The 27,483-nt window shown below is 37.0% G+C and overlaps 1 protein-coding gene and 1 long non-coding RNA gene across 4 annotated transcripts in view; one reads left to right on the top strand and one right to left on the bottom strand.

The window, feature by feature from the left end:
- Positions 1-27,483, top strand: part of CadN2 (Cadherin-N2) — a 189,240-nt gene that overhangs the window by 141,117 nt on the left and 20,640 nt on the right. For 2 of the 3 annotated variants that reach the window (XM_089465749.1, XM_089465750.1), the window contains 6 exons: positions 6,449-6,592; positions 13,937-14,052; positions 15,005-15,169; positions 20,358-20,495; positions 25,265-25,685; positions 25,981-26,880. In XM_089465749.1, coding sequence (XP_089321875.1) covers positions 6,449-6,592; positions 13,937-14,052; positions 15,005-15,169; positions 20,358-20,495; positions 25,265-25,685; positions 25,981-26,880 — 1,884 coding nt within the window. Of the gene's footprint in view, positions 1-6,448; positions 6,593-13,288; positions 13,608-13,936; positions 14,053-15,004; positions 15,170-20,357; positions 20,496-25,264; positions 25,686-25,980; positions 26,881-27,483 lie in introns of those variants that run through there. The other variant, XM_089465751.1, reaches the window with a different exon arrangement.
- Positions 7,260-7,929, bottom strand: LOC149269628 (uncharacterized). Its single transcript, XR_016269488.1, has 2 exons — positions 7,856-7,929; positions 7,260-7,782 (listed from the first exon to the last, which is right to left on the bottom strand). It is a non-coding gene; the product is annotated as an uncharacterized LOC149269628 (long non-coding RNA).

Genomic DNA, 27,483 nt, shown 5'->3' with positions numbered 1-27,483 from the left:
AAATAACATATATACATATATAAAGCATATTCGCGGGTCTCTCGATGCGCTTGGATTCGCTGCCTAATTGAAATATTTTTTTTTTTTTTTCTGTTTTTTGGTCAGGCGTTTTCCTCAAACTCAGACTTTGCCATGCTCGATGCCTACAAAGTTAATGAGCTGCCAGCGGCCCAAGGGCGCTTTTCGGATTTCATTGGGGTTCAACGAGTTTATTAAATGGATTCAATTGTGTTTTTACTTTGTGCGTAAATTAAGGTTTCTCTTCGTGTTGCAAGCTTTTTCCACTTTGTGGCTTTGCTGCTGATTCGCAAAATCCAGAAATCCGTAATCGAGTAGGTGTGTGAGTGCGAGTGTGTGTGTGGGCGGACTCTGCCTGTGTACGTGTGCGCTCTGTGTTCTGTGTGTGCACATAAATCATGCAATACGGCTTAATAAATTCCTGAGCACATTTCGCAAGGGTCTAATTGGTGATTAAAGCCAAACAAGTAATGAGTGCATGAGGAGTAGCCGGTTACAGACGTAATGCTGGCAGGCATATTCAGATTAAATGTAAATTTTATATTGTTCTTATATAAAGTATTTTCATTTTTTTTTTTTTTTATTAATCATATCGCAGCAGCTGTTGAAGCTATAGAAAAGTTTTTTGTCATATGATTATGATTTGTCATTTATCTTATGACTGATTAAGTTGCATAAATTAATTTACACAAATTTCATGCATTTATTCTCGCTTTGAGAGAAAATTGATTCTATAAAGTGATGAAGCCATAGAGATACTATTGAAGTTAATAGTATTTCCACAGCTAATAAATTTATGAAAAAAAAAAAATCCCTAATTTTAGAAAAAAATATATATATATATATTTATATATATGATAAACTATTGAATAATCTTACAATTGATAAAATTGCACAAGTATATCATTTTATTTTATAACATTTTCTGACATAAATCAATTTAAGTAATATTTAAATATTAAATAAAACTGAAAATTATTTTAAATCCTTAATTTTTTAATTTCACTCCAATTTCTTTTTCTAATACAATGAGTGCATCAAATTAAATTGTGCTTCCCATTAAAAAAAAAATTATTTCTACATTAAATAATTGTCAAATATATTAACGTACCTATCAAAGTATATACAAAACTTTAATTTTATATTTACTCAACAGGATTAAATTTATTTATAGCTACATTAGCTCTACTCCCCTTCTGCCACATTATGATGTTGAACTTTTCCTTTTGACTGACGCTGCATGACTGCACATCAACATCATCATCTCCAACATCATCCCCATCATCAGGAACATCAAAAACCCCAAAAATAACCAGTCAACTAGCAAATTCAGCAGCACTTGCCCCTCCACTCTACCGAGCACCCTTCCCTCATATTTTGTTTAGTCCCAAACCTGCTGTCACTTAAAATGTGATGCGGTTTGTTGCCTTTGGGTTAACAAAAAATAAATAAAAAAAAAAAGTGAAAAAATAACTCCCCAAACTTCCGACTGTGTAAACTACTTCTCTTTCTCTGATATTTGACGCCACTTTAGCAGCACCGTTTTATATGTATTATATATATACGAAATTATGAAAGAAAAAAACTACTGTGTTGAAAAGCAGCTAACAAAATGATGAAATGTCTTTCTCGTTCTCTCTCTCTCTCTCTCTCTCTCTCTCTCGCTCTCTCTCTCTCTCTCTTTCTTTGTGTGTGTGTGTGTGTTGATATTTACAGAAGCTACCGTTGCTGTTGGCAGCTATTCATAGACTGACGTCTGACATATGCTGCGGACGTCGCTGGGCGTGGCACTTGCTGTGCCAGTTGTGCGACCATAAATAGTTGACTCGCTGCTGTGGCACCTGTCTCTCGGCTGCACGTTAATAGTTGAAAATGAGTCCCTTTCCCTGCCAATCTCTGCTCACTTTGTTGCTCAATTTAACACCAACAAAAGAGCCACTTTAATATGCAGCCAGCAAATGACTGTTTGTATACTCTTTGGCGGAGGCCTTTAAGCTAAGTCATGCCGAGTGCAGAGGGAGAGAAGAGATCTGACCATGTCCATTCGTTTTGCTGCCTGTAGTTCTGTTAGGTAATAATTCAACTTTATGATGAAATTTGTTCGAATAATCCACATTTTGTGGTCTCTATTGCTAACATCGAGTTTCGCACAGCAATTCACATCTGTAGGACATTTGGGGCAATATCAATAAATTTATGGCCATGAAGCATTTAATAGATATTGTCAAATTTGTTCATGGTCATCTGAAATTAAATATTAAATAATAAATATTGAAAATTTATATGTGTATAAAAAATGATTTTTGAGTCTTTATGATAATATTTATATCTGAGATGGTATTTTAACTTAACTTTACTCAGATTTCTCAGATTATTATTCATTTCTAATCAGCCATATATTTCTAGTTAGCATATCTACTCATATAAAAAACATTTATAAAAAAAAAAAAAAAAAAAAAAAAAAAAAAAAAAAAAATTAAATAAACATTTATTTTAAATTTACTTCATAATGAATATATTTTACTTAGCAAGAAGCTCTAAAGCTTAAATATCAATAATAAATATATTATAATATTTATTTAATAAATGCTTTTAATTATAAATTAATAAAAAATTTGAAGCAAACGATATTCATACTTTTAATATTAATTATAAATTATTGATCAACATGAATTTCCAAGCAAATGCAAATGGCATACTAAAGAGGAACTAATTTAATTTTATACTAATACAGAAGCCAAGTACATCTAAAAGAGTTTTAAATTAACATATGCATATTTTCAATAGGAATAATCTTAATAAAAACTTGTACAATATTTAAAGTATTTTCAAATGATCTATTTTCAAAGGGTATTTAATATTGACTATCCTTCCTTAAGTCTGTGAAGGTCTTTCCCTTTGTTATATTTGTTCTTGGTTTATTTTTTACCGTCGATTGCCAGAAATTAAGTCAAGATAGCGGCAAGCACGCCTGTCCGAAAAAAGGGGAAAAACGAAAATTCAATTTCAAGTGCTGCCGTGTTTGCTCAGCGTGAGTGTAGTGGGTGTGTGTGTCTGAGTGTATGGCTGTGTGTTTGAGCATGCGTGTGTGTGTGCCTGCTTATAGCTGTTGTATTTATTTAGTATATTGTAGCTACACATACTTGCGTACCTGCTGCTATTACCGCTGCTCTATCTTGCTCTTCCACTCTCTCGCCATCTTTCTCTCTCGCCTTGGTGTTTCGCCTCTGCTGCTTTTTTGTTTTTTTCATGATTATTATTTTCACCCTATTTACACAAGCTGGACGCTTGAGCTGTTGCCTCCAAAAAGAGTTGAGTTCAGTTGGTTCGCCTGCGTGTGTATTTACTTTTGCTCATTTCTCATTTTCCTTCGCTTTCCGGTTGGCGAGCATTACGTGCCTCCGACTGCCCGCTCCCAAACCAAATAAGGCTAAGCTAAGTCCAAATTAGATTTCGTTTGTTATACCACATAAAACAAAGCAAAAAAAAAAAAAAAAAAAAAAAAAAATCAACTGAGAAAGAAGCGAAACATTTTACGACCTGATTACTTTTAATTTAGTTAACTAAATGAAAAATAGAGGACTTAAAAGTGCGCACAACTTCTCAGAAAAATTATTACAATTATTTTTCGCTTTTATTTGAAATATTTTTCATGTTTTCAAATATTTATGAAAATAAAAAGCAACCAAATAGAACAAATAAATGAAATGTTAGAATTTTACTCCAGAATTGCGCAACTACATTAAGAATGCATTAAATATATAATCCTGTTTATGCTTCAATAACTAAAATAAATATAGCTTAAAAATGCAAAGTCTGTTCAATTTTTACTCATATAAATAAATGTTCGAGTCGTCAAGTTATACATAACAAAATATTGAACTTTGAACCAACAATTTCTATTTGCTAAGTGATGCGAAATGTTGTTCACAACATGCTAAAAACTTTGCATTTCACTTAACACCAACACATAAAAAATAAATAAATATACTGAATGCATAAAAATGTATTATTTATATATAAAATTAAACGGCCTCTATAGAAATCAACCCAAATAAAATAAGTTCCATTGAGAGCTCTTCAACTTCGACCTTTTGCAAATGCTTTCAATAGACATTCGAACTCGTTGTATTCGCTGTGCCCTGAAAATGTTATGTCAGAGATTAAAATGCATTTTGTGGCGGGAGGAAATGCGTTTAATAAAACTCTTCGTCTTATGCATTCTGTGCACACTGCTCTGCTCTTCTCTGCTCTGCACGCCTGCCAAAAGGAACCAACTGTCGTCCTTTCAATATTACGTATACGCAACGAGCGACTGCCTGCTGGCAATATTAATTTTCCTACCAACTTTATGACGTGTGTCCAAGTGTGAGTGTATGTGCCGTCTCTCTCTCTCTTTCTCTCACACACACACACTTTCAATCTCTATCTCTCTCTCTCTCTCTCCCTCTTACAGTTTACCATCCATTTAAAGCATTTATTTTTGGAAAATGTATATATTTTGTATTATTTATTTATATTTATACAAGTTTTTCAGAGCTCGAACCTTTTGTGTTTACACACAGACGCACACAAACACGAACATGCAATTTGCAGTTGCTATAAAATTCTAACAGGAAAAGCAGATTATTGCTTCCGCATGTATGAAAATTTTACCAGAAGCATAAACTTTTCTAGCAGCCAACGTGCCAGAGCAGCCTTTGATGCCAAAACTTGCCTTGCCTTGCCTTGGCTTGCCTTGCGCTGATGTTAAGAGTGCACTTTAAAAAATCAGTTTGCCAGAGCTTTCCGTAGCTAGAGCCACAGTAAACCAATTATGTTCAGGTATAACTTAATGCAACACCTCAAATTTAAATGCATTCGAAATATATTTTCATTTAAATGACAGAAGAAATAAACCAACTCTTGGTAAATTTATTACAAAAATGGAAAATAGAGCTATCACTTATTCAATTGGAGTTTGAATTTGAAAAAATTAAATTAAATCAAAGTAAAAATTTGCAGCTAGTTCAAAGTTTGGCCGCAACGAAATGAAATCCCTCAGCATATCAGAGCAAACGAAAGCCGATTCCTTTGAAGTGTTCGGAAAACCCAAGGGAAAACCAAATCTAATATCTTATATAAATTTGCCTAAACAAACTATGTGCAAACTAAAAAAAAAAAAAAACTTTATAAAAGGAGCTTGAAGTGGGTCTTTCTTGAAATGGGGATGGAAAATGGAAACTCATTAACGCTCTTTTGGGCTTGAGCCCGCAAAAAAAAAAACTGTTCAACAACTTGGTTAAACAAGAAATTAGCAGCAAATAAGCAAAAACAAGAAGTTGAGGAAGTTAAAGTGCTTTCCCCGGGGCTACACAACTCAATGATACCGTAAACGCGAGTGTTGTTGCCAAAGCACAAGTCTCTAATATTTGAAATGTGCTTAAAATTATATAAGAGGTAGGAAGGATACGTAATCCAATAACTCCAAAATCTTTGTATGCATTTTCGGCGTAATTCCGAACTTTTTAGCTCATACGATACTCATGTAATGCCTAACTAGCCAAAAGTTAATTTATCGATTTTTATCGACAGTAACGTTGATTAAGCTATCGAAAAAATCATTACTGCATAAGGCATACTAGAATAGCTGTTGAATATTTCAAGTCTCTAATAAGAGCAAAAGCTCATATGGATAAACAGAGTGATGGATTGAAGACGTCTATACGGACAGATGGACAGACACGCAAACTAATTTAGCTAGATCAATTCTACCTATCATCCTGATTATGAATACACCTATTTAAAAGAGATCTACTGCCTTTTAGTTACAAACATCTTCTCAAAACCAATATACCCTATATAAGATATACAATGGTCTCTGAGACTAAAACTGGTAGTATTTAACAAAAAAAGTCCAATAATTTTTTTTTTTTTTTTTTTTTTTGTGGTTGCATACAGATCTTTTTGGGATGCCGGTGCAAACTGGAAAAGTTTTACGCTTTGAGCGAAATGTTTCTCCACCCACATACACACACACACACCGCACACACAGAGTAAACTGCGGCTCCAAGTGACATTCCCGAGAGCTGTTGGCGGTTTTAATATTAATTCGTTGACGCTCTCAACGCACAGTCAACTCATTCGACAATTTAATTATGCTCATTTGCTCAGTTTTTGGGCGAGATGCGTGTCGCAATTTAATGCATGCCACGTTTCGTGCATAAACCGAGCAATTTACGACTTTCGGTTGACGCCGAGGCACGCGCACAATTTGTCAATCGATAAATTTTGGCCATAATTAATGCGGCTTATAGGCACTTCGTTGACTTAACACAGTCCAATCAATATAAATGCATATATATCTGTATATGGATCTCTTTAAGCATTTGTCGCTTTTCGGTTTGCCATTTCTAATTTGTCTCCATTTTATTTCTATTTTCATTTGCAGTTACAAAATTTGTACGCATTGGTATTGCCGACAAAAACGATTCGCCGCCATATTTCGATAGATTTCTGTACGAGACTGAAATCGATGAGAATGCCGATTTGCAGAGCACAGTGCTCACTGTCAACGCCAAGGATCACAATGACTGTGAGTACAAAATGCTAATTTCATTTTATATCAAAATATATAAATATACTAAATACATAAGCTTTATATATAATCATCTAAGACAATTGAGAAAGTTGAGTGTAAATAAATTTGATTTGATTGCGCTTTAAGCAGGCTCAGACAACATTTTGCTGCATAAATTAGGCATTGATTTAATCAGCTTTTGCTTTTAATTGCAAGTATGAGCTGGTGCTTCAATCTGCATGAAAATATACTTGAATGCGAAATCTCTGTTTGAGCAAATTAACTTGATGGACATCAGGCAGAAGTACAGAAGGGCTTCTGCCCTTAGCAAAGGGGCTTTGTTGAGTTGAGCCAGCCAGGCTGTAGCTCACGGTTACGTTGAAATCTTATTATCGAATTATATACGCATGTGCTAAGTATTTAACGAAGTCTTCAAGGCTCTCATCACAATTTATAAGACATACTTTGCTCTTGTTGCTTTAATTCATTTAAATACATGAATTTGAGTGAGTGAAGTAACTCAGTAGAATTAAGAAAATTGTTGCTGAAAGCTATACAATATAAAATATAAAATTATATTCTAAAAGTCAGTATTAAAATTAAGCATTTTAGCCAAATAATAGATGAATCGTGAATAGACAAAATATGAATATTAAATGATACTAACAGATGCAAAAACGGCTTTAAAACATATGTAAATTTATATTAAATATATTTCACTTTTATGCACCTTACAAATATTTAAGTTAAATAACATAGCTAAAAGACCATAAAATATCATTTAATGTGAAAAAACTAATTGGAGCAGATTAGCTGTAGGCAATTACCTTTTTTTTTTTTTTTTGCATAAAGCAAGGCAATTTGTCAATTTCATAAACTGATATAAGTCAAGCCTAAGCATGACTCTTAAAAAAAATATATAAGTAATTTGTCAGCAGCAAAAAAAAAAAAAAAAAAAGAAAAAACTTTAGATACATCTCAATCTAATGTCATATATAAAATAAAATCAGCTCTAATAATATTTTGTTGGCAACTAAAATAAATCCCAGAGGATGACTTGCAACGGACATTAGACGTTTTTGGGGTAACTTTCGTGAACGTTTAAAGACAATAATCATAATGTCATCAGTAGCAAAAGTCTTTTTATGTTATTCTGTCCAATCATTGTGAGGCCTGACTTCTTGCCTCGTCCCGTTTTGAATGTCCTGCTTTGAGGCGTACATAAAAATATAAACAAATATATACATAAACATAAATAAATGATGATATAAACATTACCAAAATACCAATTTGCCGATTTCCTATATGGGTTTGCCTCTGACTGCTCTGACCCTGACTGCTCTGACTCTGGCTCTGACTGCTCTGGCTCTGCTCTCGCTGCTGCATAAATATTAAAAGATGGCTTTGAATATTTTTCACATTCGAGGGCACAAAATATTTGACGTTGGCCCGTAATAAACATTTGTTTATTTTAATACGCTGTCTGACTGCGCGTATGTGTGTGCTCATATGTGAGTGTGTGCGTGTGTGCGTTGGCATTGCGAAAATATTATTGCTCATACGCCATGTACGCCAAATATTTACCAAATATTAACAAATAAAGGCTCATTGAAGATACACAATAAGAGATACTGAACTTTCGCTCGCCATGAATAAATCCATAAAATACAAAGACAAACATGGCCAGTCGAATGATTCTATTTGGATATTGATGCCTCATGCGAAAACTATCATTGTAAATATTATGGCAGGCAGAGCGGAAGGGCGGAGCGAGTGAAAAAGATTTGCAGCATCGCAACATTCAAAATCTCATTGAGAACGTTTAACAACTTTGATAGCGAACTAAAACAGGAGTGAACCACAACACATACACACACGCTGACACACACATGCACACACACGTTTAGTCACACATCCTGTGGGACATGTCGGATTTCGAGCAGCGAACGAGCCACGGAGCCAAGTCTTAGTCTCTCTGCCCTTCGTGCTCGTCAACGTCGCGACGTCGTGACGACTGCGAAAAAAGCATTAACCCGAATTGGAAAAAAAATTGCCAAAAAAGAAATAGAAAGAGAAAGAGCAAAGTGGATGCAAAGGGAGAGAGAGAGAGAGAGAGAGAGAGAGAGAGAGAGAGGGAAAGTAAAACAGCAACAGCAGTTCAAATTGAAGTGTGAGTGTGTGTGTGTGTGTGTCTAGGGCAGAGAAAACAATAATACGAATAGGAGTATTTGCCAAAGTTGAGCAACAGAGAACGAACTAAGCAAGCCGGAAGTAAACGAATGGTAGATACTCTTGTTAACTTGGCCGGAAACGAAGCTCAGATATGTAAAAGTGCAGAAAACAATGTGTGAATTTAATAGTGAATATAAGTTAAGTAAACAGGTGTAATCAAAGCGTGAATGCAATTCGCGATAAATACCTTCGATAGAATTAATTTTCTGCACAGGTATGCTATTTGTGATCTTCATTGAAAAAATAGCAAAAATTAAATAAAACCCAATCGATATTTATCGATTCAAACAAACAATAATTGCCAACAACTTAGCCACCTTTGTCTTCATCAACTCAAATACTTTCTCAGACAAATGCAGTAAAAGAATATTCATTAACATACCCCTTTTGGCTACTTTCAACAATTACAGGGTATACAATTTGTTAGCTAGCCAACTGCTGTCTACAGAGTGAAATCCATATCGCATATCCTACAAGCAGCTCACACAAATAATATATGAATGGTCCTGTAGCATGCATGGGGCACACAAACATATATACTTGTATATGTATGTATGTATATATAAATATATAGATAGATATAGGTGGTATATTTGTGTGACAATCTTTTATGTGATTTCTTTTGCCTATTTTCCTAGTGCAAATGGCATGGAATGGTATGCAGAAAAACGAAGCTGTAAAAACTTGGGCAATTCCCCCCATGCGAATGCCCGTTCGCCGTCCAGCGCGCAAATACAGCATTCGAAATTTATGAGCCCAAAAATTATTTATTATGCAAGTATGTGAGACTTTGAAACTGTTTTCAACATGCTGGCAACTTCTGTGTGTTAGACGGCGAACATGTGAGCCACATGACTCTTAAATATTTAAGCGCGTTGCCAATGCACAAAAATATTTCAGTTTCTCGCTCGCTCTCCCTCTCTCTCCATCTATCTATCTATTTTTTCTGTGTTTTGTTTTAGCGCTTTCTATTATGTATGTAGCCATAGATTTTCATCAAGCATATGAATCTGTATATATGTATTCATAGCCAAAACTTTTTCTCGTCAATATTGATTGAAGTCTCTGCATTTACTTTTATATTTTGTTTACCTCGATTTGTTTTCAGCTCTTTGAGATCAGGTTGTTATCGAGCTGGGATTTTTCCACTTCTTTATTCTTGACTTTACAGTTTGTAAAATTCATTTCATTCTAAATGAAGCGCATAAGCGACGTTTCTCGTATTTGTCTTTGGATGTTGTTAAATCTGGGGTACTAAAAATGTAGTCATAAAATAGACAGAATAAATCTCAAGAAAACAAGAATTGTTTCAGCCTCCATTTGGACTTTTATTTATTTCTCTAATTTCGGCATTCATTTAATATAGTTGCTTGCGGACGAACCTTAGAGTTAAGTGTGTTAAGTAATCCTTTCTTGGCGTTTTTGTGCTGGACTTGCATTGGCTAGCTGCGGCCATTAAATGGCTTTCCATTATCATCTCAAGTTCTGGCCCGTCATAAAGCATTTTACCGCCAAAAATACAGTTTAACAATAGACCGGGTCAAAATTGAAAGCGTTCTCCTTAGCCGGAGGGCAGTCATAAAAACACTTTGCCTCGACCTACTCAAATAATGTAGGGTCAATGGAATGGGGGGAGGGATGCGGGGGCAATGGGCGCCAAGCAACAATAAGAAATGTCGAGGGATAAGTAACGTCTTTTTATTTCAGTATGTTTAACATTTTAAACTGACTTTTCATGCTAAATAAGTATGGCATAAAAAGAGAAGAACAATAACATGGAAACAGGGGAACGCCACAGCTGTGGCTCTGCGCACCCGTGTGTGCGTGTGTGTGTATGTGTGTATGTGTGCTTTCGCCTAGCTGTCTGTGTATATTAATTTATTATCATTATCAGTGATTTAAAAATGGCGTCGTGACATCGTAAATTATAAATGGCGCTGCCTAAGACTGAGTCTAAAATTCGGGTACTACTTAACGCCTGCCAAAAAATATACACTTGCCTGCGCTGCTCGCTGCTCTGCTCACTCCTCAGCTTGCTTGTTGTTTTTTTTCAGTGTAATTTGTAGCCACAACAAGAGGGCGACATGTGTGCTCAAAGTGTTTCCTGTGCATAAATTTTAGATGCTAGCCAAGAGAAATGGTGTACATTACGCAAATAGCTGTAATTATGTTACAACAGTTGGGAATTGAAAAACTTTTCAATTTTCTTAAATAAATTTATTTTTTATAATTTATTTATAATTCCTATTTATTTACAACTTATATATATTTATTTTTATTATTTCATATTTTTGTAGCTCTCTGCTTCTCGTTGATTTGTCACTATATGGCAATATACCAAAAGAGAAAACTCTCAGAAAGTCAGCAAGGCTGCTTAGCAAGAGTAAGAAGGATCACTTAGGCGATATCAAAGTCCCCTAATGTATGAAGTCGAGGGTTTATGAAGCACAGAAGCTCTGCTTAGTTTTCGGCTGTTTTTAGCTTGATCTATTATTTGGTAAAGTCTTAATATTAGTAAAATCATTCTGCAATTAAATTTTATTAAATTATTTATTAATTTAGAAAAAAATTGTGTATTTGTAAATCACAGTATAAATCATAAATCAAATAATTTATATTTAAAATTAAATAATTATAATTATATTATTAATTAGAATCTCTATAATGCTCTTACAAATTATTTGAAGCAAGTGCAATTCTAATTAAATGTAAGCTAATATCCGTTCATGTATTGAGTCTTGTATTATGTCCTGCCCATAGGACTTTACTTTCATAATTATAATTTGCAACTACATAATAGTTACTTGTTGTAACTTAATATCAATTAAATTATTCATTAATAGAAACATTTTGATATGTTATACATACATGCATATATGCAACTAATTAGAAATTCAACAGTTATCTGCTACATGTTAAATCATTTGATAGACTCAGTTATTATAATCAATTATATTTAATGAGAGCGACAGTTTGATTTGTAAGAGCCGAAATGTTGGTCTACCAGCGCTTGCTTCCCTAACTCGATTTGACTTTGTTCAGTCTGTATAATGCGTAATAAAGCCATTGTTAAACTTAAACACATTGCATTGACAAGTGGCATAGTTAGTCTGGTATATATATATTTGAATGTCTATAAAACTATATCTCTTCATTAAATACTCTATATTGAATAAAATCAATTAATAAAGAACAACAAAAATCAGTTATAACGATGATAAATTTGAGATCTATAAATTTACCTTTATTATAGATTTAATTATTATTTCATAAGCATCTTAAGTAATTCAGAATTATGTGTCTAATTTCCCTTTAATTTAGCTTCCACACCAGTGAGCATTTGATCAGTTCATTTCTAAGTAATCTATAATTACTATATATACATACATATAAATACTATATATACAGTCCAGTCCCAATAGTTCAAAATGGCAAGGGGGAAAGAATTTTTTTTTTTTTTTTCGAATTATCGAGAACGAATTTTATTCAAAGGGATAGAATGGTTTCGATTTATCGCGATTTTCGACTTATCGGGGTAAACGTTATCGAGACTCGACTGTTTACATATGTATATAGGCGTTGATCAATTTAAGTCTGTTTAGCTTATAATCAAGTAGAGTTAATCAAAGTTAAATAAATCAAAATCAAAGTAATCTTCAGCTCAACCTCAACCAATGCAGCTCAACTCATAAAACTAATTTACACTCTGTAAGCAACACGAATTCCATAGCAAGACTCGCATTTCCTGTACACAAAAGAAGGACTCTGCTCATGCTTCTCTTCTATTTACAAGCCGCTAATTCCCCAGAGTCACCTACAACTGCGATAGAGCTCTAAACTCCTTATTCAGCTTACACACACACACACACCCATAATTCGCTTAACTCCAACTCCAGCTCCCGCTCCCACTCCCCCCACTCTCTGCAAGCTGCCTTATCAGCTGCTTAAGCATGTCGAGACATTTGCTTGTCTTCATTTCAAGTGTTTATGTTAATACGCTCTTGCTCACATGCTCGCTCGCTGGCTTTAATTGAGCAGAAAGCTGTAAAGTTAACGCACGCCGCCTGTGCTCCGGCATTAGAGCCAAAAGTCAGTCGGCAGCGTCTCTAGCCTTTTGGGCTAAACGATTTACGCGTCGCTAATTTCCGCTAATGTTTTGTCACTTTATATACATACATACATATACGTATGGATAAATTTTTGCATAAATGAGCTGGCAGCAGCTACTGCCTCAGCTTGTCTTGGCGCACATGCGTGAACTTTTCTTGCTTCTCTTATGCGCAGCTCCCGCTGTTTAATTATTTAATAAGTGAATTATGCGCCAGGTTGAGCGCTCACTCTTTAAAATTGTTTGCCGCCCCAGAGCGGAGTCTTGGCTTGAAAATGCTTTTTTATGAACCTAATTGATTTACTCACTGCTCACTTTGATCCCTTGAGACGAGCATTTGAGCAAGTAGAAAAATAAAATTTTTTTTAAAGTTGTTTGAGTTAATATTGTGAAATTTTATTTACACTGACCGTAGCCGATGAAAATTTCAATTCAAATATGTTTCATTTTTAGAAAGCCAAGATATTTCCAATCAACTTGAGATTCAATTTTCGAAAATGTTTGTTTTAAAAATACAAAAGCCTAAGCAACGTAACTGGGATGAAAATAGTGTGTGTGTGCAAAAGTGTGTGTATGTGTGTGTGCTTGTGTATGCGTCTGTGAGCGTGTATTTCGTTTCTCTTAACCTCTTTAACATCTTCATGAAATTGAGCAATGCACCACAACCACACAGCCACAGCTCGCCAGCAGGTACGCACCCACACTCGCCCTCTCTCCCTCTCTCACACGCACACACACGCCCACAAAATAAATTAAATTCTGTGTGAGCATAAAAGAAGTGAGCCGCCCCCATGTTGTTTTAATTATGCACATGCCAGCAGCATTGCACTGCCTGTCTTTTTGTATTACGCATACGCCACGTGTGACATGTCGAAACCTGTTTAACTTTTTAATGACACAGAAAATAATCTATGAAATGTAATTGACAATCCATAAAGGAAACTTACAATAAAAATATATAAAAAAAAAAAAAGTAAATGAAATTATATTTCTTTCTAACTCTCTTTCTCTCTTTGCAGCAACGAATATTCGATACCAGATCACAGGCGGTAACATAGGCAATGCCTTTGGCGTGCAGAATACGACGGGTGTCATCTACGTGGCCAGTCCGCTAGACTATGAAACGCGGCCAAGGGTAAGTAGTTAGTGTCTAAAAGGAATCTCGACTCGCACGACCCTCGTCACAACACACACTCGGCTCTCGGCTCGCTGACAGCGTCTATTCACGAGTCTAGGCTCAACTTGGAGCTGTTGCTATTTCCGTGTGGAAAGCATTTTTCTACTTTTGTTTTTACTTTTATTTTTATTGTTTTCTTTTTTTTATATATATTTTTTATATTTTTTTTTATATACATATTTTTTTTTTTTTTTTTTTTTTTTTTTTTTTGTATGCTCAACTTTTAGTTGTGCATGCATAATTTATTTATTTTTTTATTGTGAGACAAAAAGAAAAATAGAAAAAGAAAGGAATATGCAAAACTATGCAAAAGTTTCAGGCGAACAACTTTTGCGACGTTCAGGCTCTGACGCAGAAACAAAAAATTTTTTGTAATATGCGCACATGTGTGTGTGTGTGTCCATGTCAAAATTACAGCAAAAACAACACAGCGCAACTGAATTCGTCTCCTCTCGCTTCGTGTCGTCTGGAGCTGTACATCTCCAGCTGTTGGCACATTTCCCAGAGCAAATTTTTAACGTGATTGCACGCACACAAATATTTATATGTAGCAGCTACTCCCAGACGCTCCCTCAGCGAACACAGCAGCCGCCACCTCATCGGGAATCCGTGTAGCTGTCAATGCGTTGTCATGCAACAAGCGGCTGAGGCGCCAACAATGCCGCAAAACATGTGTTGCTCACGCTCTTGTTTACGCTCTTCTCTTTTTTGGTTGCTTTTGTTGTTGTTTTTGTTTGCGCGAAAGTTTGACAATCATTTTCTGTTCTTTTTTTTTTTTTTTTTTTTTTTTTTTTTTTTTGGGCATTTGTCATGCGTAAAAACTTTGCAAATATCGAGCTCGCATAAAATTTTTTTTATGTGCATTATTTTATTAAAGTCTTACAAAAATTCGATTTTCATTTAATTGTAGTATGAACTGCGCCTGGAGGCAACACGCAATCGTAAAAACAACTATACCACCGTTGTCATCAATGTACGCGATGTTAACGATAATCCACCTGTATTCGATCGTCAAACATATCGGACGCAAATCACTGAGGAAGATGATCGCAATTTGCCCAAACGCATTTTACAGGTGAGTGTGAAGGAATACGAAAAAATACATATATATAAATATAAATATACATAAATGTATATTAACATACATAATTTTGTTATAGATTTACTAGCTAACTCTAACACCCTTCCTATGCAGAAGGCGAAGGTCCGCTTTACTCTGAGCACATAAATCAAGCAGTGCAAGCAGTGCAAGCGTCGTAAGCAGTTCAAGTTTACACAAAAAACTATTGCCTACTTTTGTGCGCACCCTTTTTATTACTCGCATCATATTTCACTTAGTTCTTTTCGCTGTTTGCATTTAAATCATAAAGGTAACCCGCGTGTAAATCTGCTCTGTTGCATCTCTCAGCCATAAATCCTGTTGTCCTCCTTCGGGCTTAAAACAATATTTTTCGCAATTGCTGCAACAGCTACTTATGGGCGTTAAGGCGCCTATCATTATTTTCCCATTCCCCATTTACAATCGCTTGCTGCTTGCTCTTACGCAATTTAAATATTGACAACAGAAACAACAACGGCCCAGCATACAATACATGCAATTTGCATAAAAATCGAATGCTCGAAAAACTATAGCAGCGAAAACAAGAAGCAGTCCAGAACAGAACAGAGCAGAAGCTGAGCTGCGTCCTGGGCGCTGGACACTGCGCACTGGCCCCAACCGGCTCTAGCCACAGATCTGGGAAACGGACACCACTGCTCGTTGCTGGCATATTAAGTGCCAGGGCGATTCAGCAAGCCGCACAATTCGGCCGTAAATACAAAATAAATACTCATTCATTAATAATAACGTGATAGTTGCCCAATGGCCTTGCATCAAATATACATACACACGCACACTGTATCCATTTTACATATATGTTTGTGCGTGCGAGTGTGAGAAGTGCCTGAGTCTGTGGCAGCGACTTTTATTTAAGCCATAATTTACAACAATCAGCAACATGAACGAGAGAAAGAATGAGAGAAATTAAAATCCTTGCGCTTCACTGAGTGTTAAATGCTCTACTTTTATATTGTCCCAATAAATGCTTGAAACTTTTACTTAAGATTGAAAATTAAAAAATATATATGAAAAATGGAAAATTGGCAAACTATATTGCAGAGAATTGTTTAGGCAGAAATCTTATCGATATTACAAATAAGCATAAAACATAATTAATAACATAAAATATATCATGTATTAAATAACGGTCATAATAATGGAAAATATATGACGCATAAATTAATATAAAACCTTCCACTCCATTTCCTTGCATACTCATGCACATTTTTCCCATGACTCAGCAAGCTTCACCTTTAACTTATAATCGAGCATCAATTTGCTTTTGTACTCTCTGAAAGGGTTCTTTGGTATTTTACGCACCCAATGGATGAATGAAGAATATCTAACAATCAATCAATCTTAATTTAATAATAGTTTCCTCTGTGTAATCCAACTGAATTTTATGCAATTGATTCACTACTATCTTCAAGTACTATTTCAGATATGAATACTTTCGCAACTAATACCGTCCTATTACTATTAGTAATGCTACTACTTCTATTGCCTACCACAACTGATAATCGCCGTACTATTATTTTCTATGCTCATACAAAATCTTTTCCTATATCTAGTACTCCACTACCACTACTAGTTCTACTTCTACAATTAAAGCTACTACTACTACTTCGACTACTACTACTACTACTACTACAGCTACTACTATTTATACTTTTACAATTAGAACTACTATTACTACTTCGACTACTACTACTACTACAGCTACTACTATTAATACTTTTACAATTAAAAGTACTATTACTACTTCGATTACTACTAATTCGACTACTACTACAGCTACTACTATTAATACTTTTACAATTAAAACTACTATTACTACCTCGATTACTACTAATTCGACTAATACTACTACTACAGCTACTACTATTTATACTTTTACAATTAAAACTACTATTACTACTTCGACTCTACTAATTCAACTACTACTACTACAGCTACTACTATTTATACTTTTACAATTAAAACTACTACTACTACTTCGACTACTACTCCTACTACAGCTACTACTACTTTTACTTCTACGATTAAAGCTGCTACTACATCAACTATTATTTCTAGTAATAACACTTAGGCATACAAAAGTTAAAGCTACTGCTACTATTACTATTGTTCTGTCCTTTTTACAACTTTATATACTCGGTGTACTTCTACTTGTACAATTGAAATAATTGCAACTAAAACTACTACTACTACCACTACTTTTTGCTTACATTTTTAGCGTTCAAAAATACCCATATATTTTATGTTTCAATACTTTTTTTTTTTACACCATTGATCACTCTTCACACTTTCCCATAAAACTATTTTTTTTTTTTTAATACGATAAGTTTAAAAAGCAATATTTCGATACATCAAGCATATAATAAAGTGTTAGGAGCGTTTAAGCAAAATTGGCGTTTCCCATAAAAAAATGAAGTTTTCATCAGAGAGCTTCGTGTTGACCTAAATATGCTTCAAAAGGGCATTCAAGTGTGGTGACACCCCGCTGCTCCGATAAATGTTCTCGCTTGTAAAATATAAATTTAAATGACACGGCCCAGCGCTGACTGCAATGGTGACAATACCAACAGCAACAACAACAACAACAACAGCAACAGCGACAATGGCCACACGCATTTTTAATTACGTATTTATGCTTAAGTAAAAAATTGAAGTGGCGCCAAGTCGATGGGCCGACCGAACCGCATACCAAACATAATCGAATGTATATATATGTACACATGTATATACTATACAATATACATAATATGTATATATGTACATATATATATACAGAGCATCGACTGCCGTCTGCGACACCTTTTGGCCAAATTGATTTTTGTGGGTGGCACAAAATGAAATGCAAATATTTCTTTTTGCCTTTGCACGCGAGTCATTTGGTGCTGCCACGCCCCTGCCCCAGCAGACAGCCAGGGGGCGGCAAGGGACTTTAAATTATGCATGCCAATGGTGGGCATACAGCACACGCGCTCATTCTTTATGGGTGTGTGTGCATGTATGTGTGTGAGTGTGTGTGCTCTGTTGAGAGGACAATGGCATGCAGAGCTCACATCGCGTCACGCGGCCAATAATAATGGCACGTAGACAACTCTTTTGTCATATCAAATTGTGCGGAACATTTAACGTAAATTGTCGCATTGTCAACCAGCAAATTGTGGGCGGGTTGCCAGGCAAGCAGTGGGCGTGGCTGGCAGCGTTTTGTTGGCACTTAACACGTGGCAGCTGCCTTTGAGTGCCCCCGCTCGCTCTATCTCTCTCTTTCTTTCTCTCTCTCTCTCTTTCTCTCTTCCACCCACCCTTTAACATAAATGGAGATATTTAAATATTGAGCCATTGTTTGGCCTCAATGGGTTTCCTTTTACATTGGTTAGGTGCGATAGCCACAAAAGTTGTCACATTGTTAACAGCTGTCCAATAATTGCTCTAATTGGCTTGCCAAGTGCTTGATAGCTGGCTTCTGCTTCAACAGAATGTGGTCGATGCTGGAATTCAAATGGATGCAGTTAAAAATAATAAATATGCCAGACTTCATTGAATGAGTTACTTTGTTACTTTGACTTTGTTTTTGTGAGGATAATTGCAGCTCCTTCAAATTGACTACAGACTACAGACTACAGACTACAGACTACAGACTACAGACTACAGACTACAGACTACAGACTACAGACTACAGACTACAGACTACAGACTACAGACTACAGACTACAGACTACAGACTACAGACTACAGACTACAGACTACAGACTACAGACTACAGACTACAGACTACAGACTACAGACTACAGACTACAGACTACAGACTACAGACTACAGACTACAGACTACAGACTACAGACTACAGACTACAGACTACAGACTACAGACTACAGACTACAGACTACAGACTACAGACTACAGACTACAGACTACAGACTACAGACTACAGACTACAGACTACAGACTACAGACTACAGACTACAGACTACAGACTACAGACTACAGACTACAGACTACAGACTACAGACTACAGACTACAGACTACAGACTACAGACTACAGACTACAGACTACAGACTACAGACTACAGACTACAGACTACAGACTACAGACTACAGACTACAGACTACAGACTACAGACTACAGACTACAGACTACAGACTACAGACTACAGACTACAGACTACAGACTACAGACTACAGACTACAGACTACAGACTACAGACTAGACTACAGACTACAGACTACAGACTACAGACTACAGATTACAGACTACAGACTACAGACTACAGACTACAGACTACAGACTACATATTTGACTGCCAAATAATGTATCTGTCATATTAATTTTCTTGCCCAAGTCTCTTCATTTTTCCCTCACATTTGGCTTTCTATTTACGACTCAGCCTTAAGTTGGAGCACTTAACTGCTACTTTAAGCTGCCATCAAAGAGGCTTTAATCTCCTGCTTAAGCATTCGCATCCATTCATTGAACCTCTTGTAAGTCATTTGGGCTAACAGCCCGTAGATGCTTATCTAAGTAATAACTGAGTAAAAAGTACCAAACAATTTGCTAGCATGTAGTTTCTACATTAATAAGAATAATAATGCGCCATAAAATATTCCAGACGCACAACAACAAAATGGGCCTAAATACAGATTTCATTTAGTAGGAAAAAAAAGAAAGAAAAAGAGAGGAAAACATTTCGCAATAGAAAACCAACAAAATACCGCAAGCCGATTGAATAATTACATAAATCTTGGTCACATTAGCATTTTTCACAGACAGCATTGCAATGCAATATAAAAAAAAAAAAAAATACTAAAAAAAAAAAGAAGAAGAATACAATAAAATAAAATGTAATACAAAATCGAAGCATAAATTTACAAGCAATCTGGCATGCAAAAAGCCCAGCCCAGCATTTCTCTTATTTTCAAAGACGTGGGTTTGCTTTTGATTTTGCTCTTTATTTGGCATTTAAAGGTTTTTTGCGCATTTGCATATTTGATTTATAGACTGAATATTGTAAGTAAGGTCCGGCAACGGCTTAACAGTCAACCAAGACCCAGACTCAACCTCCCCCAGCAGGAGCAGCAGCAACAACAACAACTCATTCTAATGCAGTTTTTATACCTCACTCACTCTACTCTCCCTCTCTCTCTCTCTCACAGGTTACGGCTACCGATGGCGATGTAGATAGACCAATAAATATTGTATATTTCCTAACCGGCCAGGGCATCGACCCGGATAATACAGCGAATAGTAAATTTGATATAAATCGCACAACTGGCGATATTTTTGTACTCAAGGTAAGTGGCACTCACAAAGCTTAAGCGAATTTTTTACCTGCCAGTTGCCAACGATACGCCGTAAAGCCCAGCCGTAATGAATGCCCGTTAAATTCCCTAACCAACAATGAAGTCTACCTCAAAAACCAGAACCCCAGTTACCATGCCTCCCTCTCTCTGTGTCTCCTTCTCTCATCCCATCCCTCTCCCTCTCAGTCGACATCCCTCACACCCGCTGGGCTGAGCGTGCAAATGGCGCGCCATAACTTTTTTTTTTTTTTTCCCACCTTCAGCGACTATGATTGAGGGGCGGCTGGGCAGGTGGCAGGGGGTGGAAGGGAGGTGTGCGTGAGGACAGCTGTTGGCAGTTTACAATTGGGCCAACAGTTTATATACACAATGCGCAGTTTATATTGTGTGTGACGAGCTAACAGTTAAAAATATACAACAACAAAAAACACTGAAAGGCAGCAGTTAAGCATGACGGAATACACTGAACAAAAGTAAAAATGAAAAACAAAGACAAAAACAGAAACACGAAGCAGCATCAGAATTGAAATTTTAAAAATTTATATAATGGTCTATTGGCAGCCTTACAAAAAAGTTGGCTAGAAATACGTACATATTCATGTGTTCACATTCAATAAAATGATTTGCCAGTCTGAGAGCTTAGAGCTAAAAAATGCAGTGAAAATATAGAGAGAGTATAGAAAATAAATATTTAAAAAAAATTAAAAAAAAAAAAATATAAAAATATATTTCATTACACTAATTTAGCTATAGAAAATGTCAAAATGTCAAAGGATTTTAGGTAGCCGAGCAAAAAGTTTGGCTAACTAAATTATCATTGAATATAGCTGGCCGGACTGCCAAATAAAATAACCCCATCGGGCTTACCTAGCTTGAGCTACGCTTTCTAAATATATCTTTAAATAAATAAATATAGATAGATAATATTCAGGCTCTTTGAAAAGCTGTCATAGAAGAGCAATCGAAACTTAATTAAATTAAATTAGCAAGCCACAGTAAAAAATTAAATGCATACGAAAATCTTCCAAATCTTCATTAAGAAATTTAGAGTTTTTTTTTTATTATTATTTTTAACAGTATAATAATAGACCTATTTGTGATACCAAGATCACAAAGGGGAAACACAAATACATTTAAAGCGAAAAATTTATTTTTATTTAGATTTCTTATTAAAACCTGCAATTATTTCTTTTGTCTGTTGAGAATATCATGCTATAATGCATGAATATACAATAAATATCAGCTGATCTAGCCATACTCGTCCGATATATATTTATATATAAAAACACTTTTTGTAAATCTATTTAATGTAATTAACATTGCGATTGTAGTTAAAAATAAATTTAACTAGCATATCTATGGCAAAGCTAAAAATAATTTTCTTGCCCCATTTTCATCGCTTCCGACTCGTCATTTATGACTGTTTGTTGCATTCATCAACATTTTGCATTAAGAAAAATAAAATTTAGTTGTTTTTCCACTAAATGAGTCATCTTGAAATTTCATTTCTAAGCGAATGCGTCTTCAAATAAAAACTGCTTCAATTCTTTCACGACATTTTGAAAGCGCAAAGCTGTCAAAGTTTCCACTGCCATTTTTATGTCGGTGGGCAGTAATCAAACTCTCTCGCACATTGTAAATTATAAAATTTGACTGCAGTGCGAACAAGTCGCTGTAAACACTTTGCATGTGGCTCAAAATAAATGATTCAGCCCGTCATATTGACTGTGGAAGCACACTACCAAATTTGTCAGCTGATGCAGCTGTTAAATTTATTCATGCACACACGCACACGCACACACGTATATAAAATAAATATAAATTTGCCTTGCTCGAAAATACTTAAAATTGCTGTGCGATTTTATTTGTTAACAACAGTCGCCAGTGAATTGTAAAGCTTTCGCGGCAGAGCGGCTCGCTGGCGTATGATTAATTTAAAACTGTGTCAAACCGCACAATCTCTCTCTCACACACATACGCACACACATGCATGCAGATGGGCAAAACCAACAGCAGAAACAACAAAAACAAAAAAAAGGAGAATGACATTTGTGAGCATAAAAACTGCAAGCATTTGATGCCAACTACATGAACTCCAATTAATTTCAGACAAAGTCCATAAAAACAAACCAGTCAAATGGCAGTGCCAACGAGCAATGCCACGCCCACTGCGCCCATTTACTGAATCAAATGCTCAAATGTTGCTGGTGTTGCTGCTGATGTTGCTGTTGCTGTTGCTGTTGCTGCTAGCGGCATGCTTTATTTGTTTTATTGTTTTAGGAGCTCAGGCTGTGTGGGTTGTTGTTGTTGTTGTTGGTGTGGTGTAGTGTGGTGTGGTGCTGTGGTGGGTTGATGCGGTGTGGTGGGCAAAAGGGTTTTCGCGTTGGCATTGGTTGCCAGCGACAGCATGTGGCATTTGTGGTTTTGACGCTCTACAAGCAACCACATGTAAATGACATTCGTCGTTCGTTATTGGTGCGTGGCTGCCGCGCATAAAATTCTATTTAAAATGCTGGGTGGCTTTTGGGTGGCTTTTGGGTGGCTCTTCTGGCGGAATAGCTTGGGCTCCACTGAAGTTTAGCGTCGACCATTCGACAGCTGCAGCGCGGTATTTAATTTGTAATTGCTATTGCAATGCGTGTCACATGCCACCGATATATGCCCTGCTAGTGTGTGTGTGTGTCTGTGTGTGTGTGTTTGTGTGCGTGTGTGACACTTTGCCAGCTTTAATTGAGCGAATGCCATTTGCAAAGAATTTAAGTCCCAACCCATTCACAATTTTGATTTGATGATGGCAAAGTGCTATTGAGCACGATTTTTTTTTTTTTTTATACCCTGAACCCCTTTTCAATGGAAAATCAGGGTATAATGGTTTTGTTAAAAGTATGTAACAGGCAGAAGGAGGCGTGCCAGACCCCACAAAGTATATATATTCTTGATCAGTTTGACGAGCTGAATCGACTTAGCCCTGTCCGTCTGTCTGTCCATCCATCCGTCCGTATGTATGAACGCGTCGATCTTAGAAGATATAAGAGCTAAGATATAAGACTTGTAATTGTTTCCTAGGTCCATGTATGTCACGCGCATATCTAGTTTTTCTCAAAAAATCGATAACTATTCCCGGTATTTTAGTATCGATTAAAAGCATAATCGAAAATTGGTTATTTTATAATATCTCCGACACCTTTAGAGCTAGAGCTTCCAAATTTAATAATGACTCACATGCATTAAATTCTATAAATTTTTGTTGTAATTTACCTCCATTCCTTCCCTATCCTAGCCCCTCCATCGCCCACCCCTCCCTTAGCCTTCTCCGCAAGCTCAATTCCATTCTACCCCTCTTCCTTCCTGACAATTAATATCCTATCCCTCTCTCATCCCATCCCACTCTCATCCTATGCCTCTATCATCTTATCCATCACCCCCTCAAGGTCACCACCCCCTCAAGCTACTTTGCCCACACTTTTCCCATCTCTGTGCCCCTCTCATTTCCCCTTTACTTGTTTTAGTATGTGCCATAATATTACTCGAAACGCAGAGATAGAGAGAGAGAGAGAGAGAGAGAGAGAGAGCTAGAGAAGGAGATAGATAGAGAAATGAATTTAAATCGTGAACTAATTGGTGTATATTTACTATGCACAGGTGAGCTGTTAGTGAAGCTTAGTTTCGTGGAGCAGCAATGAATGATTTCCACTTTTGTTTTCTGTCTGTAGTTTTCTCATATTAAGCTACTTAGGGAGTCTGTTTTATTGTATGAAAAGAGAGACATATGGACGTCCAATTTATCATGCATAAATAACAGATTTTCATATACCATATTCAATAGACTGAAAAATAATGAGGAATACTTGATGAAAGAGAGAGCGGAAGCGGGAGGGAGCGATAGGTATAGATATACCAAATGGTATACCAGCTACTATTTAAATAGGTATCTCGAAATTGAGAGAGTGCGAAAGTAAGATAGTATGCGTATCAATGCGCTAGTTTCAACTTCCATTCGTTCCATTTGTTTCTACGTAACACACACACACACACACACACACAGACACAATATAATGAATTATAATGCCCATCGAGCCAGCTAAATGCAAAGTCGATTTTAATTTGCATTCCAATCCACAATGCGCAATCTAAAGCAAAATTGTAATTGAAACGAAGCCTAATCCACCTGGGCGAAAAACAAATTCCAAATGAGCCGAGTAAGCAATATTTAAGGATAATTTAAATGGGATTCGGGGCGAGAGACCGAGCTGACACAATTCCCATTCAGATTGAACACATTTCATTTGATTTGATGGCATTTGCTTAGCCCGCTCGCCCGGCCAGACGACAGGTGGGGTCAGGCGATTTCATGGGTATAACTCATTTAATGAGAGAAATCTAATATGAGCCTGGGCAAATATATATATTGAGCTGGGGCTAAAGACAACCACAAAGAAGTACACACAATATGCAGACAAACACAGACAGGCGAACACACAGACGAAGAGACGGACATCATCGCCTGAGTCAGCAGTAGTTTCGAGGACCTGTAACTGACAATGAGACTTGTCAACCATAAGTCCTGCTCCTGTTGCTGGCTGTGTGCTGTCTCAGTTGCAGCTTCCTGCCGTTGGCATAAAATAATTTGCAAACAAACAAGCCAAACAGCTGGCAAATCAAATGGATAGCCAGCTCACTTTATTTGCTTCATCTGCCTCGCTCACACACACACTCACACGTTCTCTCTCTCTCTCTATCTCTCTCTCTTCTTGTTACAGCCCTTGGACCGGGATCAGCCCAATGGGCGGCCGCAATGGCGTTTCACCGTATTTGCCCAGGACGAGGGCGGCGAGGGCCTGGTCGGCTATGCGGACATTCAAGTTAATCTAAAGGACATCAATGACAATGCGCCGCAGTTTCCGCAGGGCGTCTACTTTGGCAATGTCACAGAGAATGGCACCGCCGGCAGCCCCGTGATGACAATGTCTGCCATTGACTATGACGATCCCAACGAGAGCACCAATGCCAAGCTAATCTACTCAATCGAGAAGAACGTCATCGAAGAGGAAACGGGCGCACCCATCTTCGAAATTGAACCCGAAACGGGCCTCATCAAAACGGCTGTCTGCTGTCTCGACAGGGAACGCACACCGGACTACTCCATCCAGGTGGTGGCCATGGATGGCGGCGGTCTGAAGGGTGAGTACCGTTGCTTCAAAATACTAGGCATGGCACTGACAAAGAACACTCATTATGCATACACACACACACACTATACTATGGGGTATATTGGTTATGCCAGGAGAGTTGCAATAGAGTCTTGCGTTTGAGTAGAAAAATTAAATAAAGAATTAATTCAATCTGATCAAATATTAATTATTATTTTATATGAATAATAATATAACAAATTAAATTACAACAATTTGTCAATGCAGAGAATTACGCAGTTGTCTAAGCCCCATTTGATTTCTGTTCATCTACTCCTCTTACACAGGCACTGGCACCGCCTCCATACGTGTTAAGGACCTGAACGATATGCCGCCGCAGTTTACCAAAGACGAATGGTTCACTGAGGTGGACGAGACGAACGGCACCTATATACCCGAGACGCCCATTCTGACGGTCACCGTGCAGGATGAGGACGAGACGAACAGCTTTCAGTACAAGGTGGTGCCGAACAGCGGCTTCGGTGCGGACAAATTTGCGATGGTGCGCAATGCGGATGGCACTGGCTCGCTGAAAATCATCCAGCCGCTGGACTACGAGGATCCGTTGCAGAGCAGCGGCTTCCGCTTTCGCATACAGGTGAACGACAAGGGCGAGGACGGTGCGGACAAATATCATGTGGCCTACTCGTGGGTCGTGGTCAAGCTGCGCGACATCAATGACAATGTGCCGCGCTTCGAGCGCGATCACATCGAGGTCTCCATCTACGAGGACACCAAGGTGGGCACCGTACTGGAGCAGTTTCGCGCCAGCGATGCGGACCAGGGCGGCCATTCGCGCGTCAGCTACAAAATCGTGCGCGCCAGCAATCGACGCAGGCAATTCGCCATCAGCGACAAGGGCGCCATCAGCATACAGCGACCGCTCGATCGTGAGTCGGCGGATCGTCATCATGTGCAGATCTTGGCCAGCGACGATGGCAATCCGCCGCGCACGGCCACGGCCACGCTGACCGTGATTGTCAAGGACGTGAACGACAATGCGCCCACGCTGGCCCAGGACTACAGGCCGACGCTGCCGGAGAATGTCTCGCCACGCAAGATCATCGAGGTGGCCGCCAAGGATGCGGACGATCGACAGCGCGGCAATGGCGGACCCTTCAGCTTTCGCCTGGATCCACTGGCCAGCGATGAGATACGAGCGGGCTTTAAGGTCGAATACGATCGCAGTAAGTGACAAGAGAGCTATAATGATAATTATGTATAAATTTTCACATACAGTCGACTCCTGATAACTCGAAATGACAAGCGAATCAATTTCAAATTATCGAGAATTATCGAGAACGAATTTTTCCGATTTATTGCGATTTTCGATTTAGCGGGATACAAATTATCGAGACTCAACTGTTTTATATAAGCTCTCATATAGATGAAAAAATATTCATATACATACAACCTATCCATATGAATATTTATGCATCAGAACCCTCATTTTTATTGAAATTTAGTATTGATCAATATCTAGATTGCAATTCATTTGAAAGTTCTTTGAGAGAGGGGTTTCAAATTATCATTATTATAAAAAAAAAAAATCATTTGAATTTGATATTGAAAGATTTGAATTGAGATTTGATAAATTTCGGATATTACTAAATATAATATATTTTCCCTAAGCTAGCATATTCCCAAATTATTTTTAAGGAAAAAAAAAACTTTTTATTTTATTTAAGTTAAACAAACACTCAAATTCAATTTTATTTCAAACCAAACATGTAAATTTATCAAACGAACAACTTCGTATTCAGCCCATATTCTATAAACAACTGACCTCC

The sequence above is a fragment of the Drosophila arizonae genome, chromosome 3 (genome assembly GCF_054131065.1).
Source record: "Drosophila arizonae isolate 15081-1271.41 chromosome 3, UAZ_ARI_1.0, whole genome shotgun sequence".
Classification (NCBI taxonomy): domain Eukaryota; kingdom Metazoa; phylum Arthropoda; class Insecta; order Diptera; family Drosophilidae; genus Drosophila; species Drosophila arizonae.
Note: the sequence above shows the minus strand (reverse complement) of the source record. Positions and strands in the feature narration are given on the sequence as shown.